We start from the raw sequence: 2,572 nt of genomic DNA, 5'->3' as shown, positions 1-2,572 counted from the left end.
TCCGACGACCATGCTTTCACATGTGGAGATGATTCTCATCCCAGCAACTTCACACTAGACTGATCTGCTCCAGTGACAGCAGAAGGTCATGGCCAAGGTCTCCAAAAAGCAGACATCTGATGCTTAGGTCACAAAATCTGCCCCCTCAACCCCATTACTGCATCTAATAATTATTTCCATAACTGTAATGAACAAAGAAAATGTGAATGTGAAAATGTGTATTCAGTCAGTGGTGTTTGCCACAGATAAAACATCGTCAAGAAGGATTGAATATCTGTTGTGCAATCAAACTTTCACATCCTTTGGTCTATGGGGTGTTTGTTGTGTATATACTGTGTATTGCTGCTGTTACATCAGTTATATTTATCTATTTTTTGCAGTTAAATTGTAATAAACATTTGTCTTGTTCCATTGCAGTCACATCTCACTGTACAATTAATTATATTATTACGTGACTGAATTAACGAGGTAAAACATGTAAATTTGAGTATATTTTAATCAAAAAGGTATAAATACAAACAAACTATCCCAAATTAAGTTATATAACTGTACATAAATGAAAAACAAAATACAAAGTTATAAGTGAACAGAAATTATACAATAATTATGTACAATCTATAAAATTTCACAGATTTGTTATTATTAATTAGCAGTTTAGCTAAAAACACAATCATATGCCAGGAACAAAACCGGTGTACTGTCTGTGTGGATCAGGAAACTTTTCTCTAATAGCCCACACACAACAACTGGGGATGACACGCCGATTTCCTGCTCCCAGGGAGCCGTGCTTCCATTATATGAAATGCCTATAGGCGGCACACCGGTACTGCCTGTTATCACCTGGCTCTGTTGCATGGCCAAGTGCTGTCACATCTTCTCGATAATGCCTATGTATCCTAAGATATCCTTCATCAAGGCAATATTGGGTAAAATGAGGTAGCTTGCTGATGCAATTAGCTGGTGTCTGACCACAGCAGATCCTCTCCCTGTCGGTTGGCATCTCCCTGCATAACCCACAAGTACACCAGGGCATTCCTGGGACTCCAGCTGCCTCTGAGACGCTTGAATTGCTCTGTTGCAATAGAAGATCAAAAATCAGGCCTGGTTGCCTTACGACGAGCTGTGATGCAAGCCTTCTTAGGTCCTCAGCAGTCATGTCATCAAGAAGTCTCTGCAAGGTATAAAAAAAGATTAGTTATAAAAGTGGAGCCTAATTTTATTTATTAATGGAAAACAAAGTGTAAAGCCAAGTAAAAGATTTGATTTATTAGTGAAGGCCTGTGTCTCCCTATTCTGTATAGAGTTTTAAATATTACTATAGTATCTGATGAAATGGTTTGACTGTCAAAGCAAAAAGTTCAAATACTAAGAATAAGTGCTGTAAGTACATCCATAAATTACACATAAAAACGCATTTACGTTGCAACAAGAAATAATACATGAAATATATGTAGCATTATTAGTTATTGCAATATTTGTGAAAATAAGGACTTTTTTTAAGTATATTTTTTATCAGTGATAGCTTGACAAACCATTGAACATGAAGCTGCATCCTGCATTTTACCTGTGTGGCAGCCAAACGGTCACGGCGATACTGTTCAACTCTATCCGAGTGCTCAGCTCTGGAAGCTACAGCTCGTGTTCCTCGGCCTCGGCCTCTGCCTCGTACCCTGAACCCTCTTGCTCGTCCTCTCGACCGTCCACCGGACCTGCCTCGGCTCAAACGCTGCGAACTTTGTGACACATCGTCCTCGTCACTCTGAAAACACAAGTGCACAGACTGACGTATCTGTAACAACATTCAAACCTGCAAATTCTGCATCGTGTTATCGTGTCAGTCTGTTAGTCTAAGTCAGTCTAATATTAGCTGAATATTTGCAAACATATTTATAACGTTATAATTAACCTAGCAACTAGATAGCTAATCACATAGCTTTGCCTCATTTACTAGCATTGTTTATTCCATAATACTGCATTGCAATTTTAACATGTACTACTTCGCAAAACAACATAGTAAATTACAATTTTCAGCGTGAGGCAGAACTTGTTTAAACAGTTACTTACTGGTTCACTTGGAGTTGAAAAACTGGATGCCATCTCAGCTCCTAAATAAGTCTTGTGGACGGTGGAGATGAAAGTGGCGCTGCTGTGTGAATTGGGGGTGGGAGGGGTGAGGAGTATTACTCATTACTGCCACCCTGTGGTGGTTTGTGGAGGTGACGGAGTTGTGTTTTATTTATTACTGCCACCTGGCGTTGGAAAGAATTGCTGTGAAATCCTACAGATTCTGCCTTTAATGCATGGCTTATGTCTTCTTTAGTTGAATAAGAAAGCATACAAAGGAAGCCGGTTGAATGTGAAGGCCAAAGATCATACAATGAATTTCCTCTACAACATCAAAGAAAATGTAGCCCACAGTGTTGAGGTTTATTCCACAGCTGTAGTGTGGGAATGTTTCAGGAACATATAGATGAGTGCATGAAAGCAATGTTAAGGCCTAATGCACAGGGTATTATGCATGCCAAATTGCCCGCTACAAATTTTTTTGTAAGGAAGGAGGAAGTTAACCTCC

The 2,572-nt window shown here is 39.3% G+C and overlaps 1 protein-coding gene across 1 annotated transcript; it reads right to left on the bottom strand.

Annotated features, from left to right (window-relative positions):
- Positions 1 to 793: 793 nt before the first annotated feature.
- Positions 794 to 2,228, bottom strand: LOC121641415. Its single transcript, XM_041987526.1, has 3 exons — positions 2,065 to 2,228; positions 1,565 to 1,759; positions 794 to 1,171 (listed from the first exon to the last, which is right to left on the bottom strand). The coding sequence occupies exons 1-3, from the start codon at positions 2,095 to 2,097 to the stop codon at positions 794 to 796; spliced, it is 606 nt and encodes a 201-aa protein (XP_041843460.1). The 5' UTR covers positions 2,098 to 2,228.
- Between the last annotated feature and the right edge of the window lie 344 nt (positions 2,229 to 2,572).

This window comes from Melanotaenia boesemani, chromosome 6 (genome assembly GCF_017639745.1).
Source record: "Melanotaenia boesemani isolate fMelBoe1 chromosome 6, fMelBoe1.pri, whole genome shotgun sequence".
Classification (NCBI taxonomy): Eukaryota; Metazoa; Chordata; class Actinopteri; order Atheriniformes; family Melanotaeniidae; genus Melanotaenia; species Melanotaenia boesemani.
Note: the sequence above shows the minus strand (reverse complement) of the source record. Positions and strands in the feature narration are given on the sequence as shown.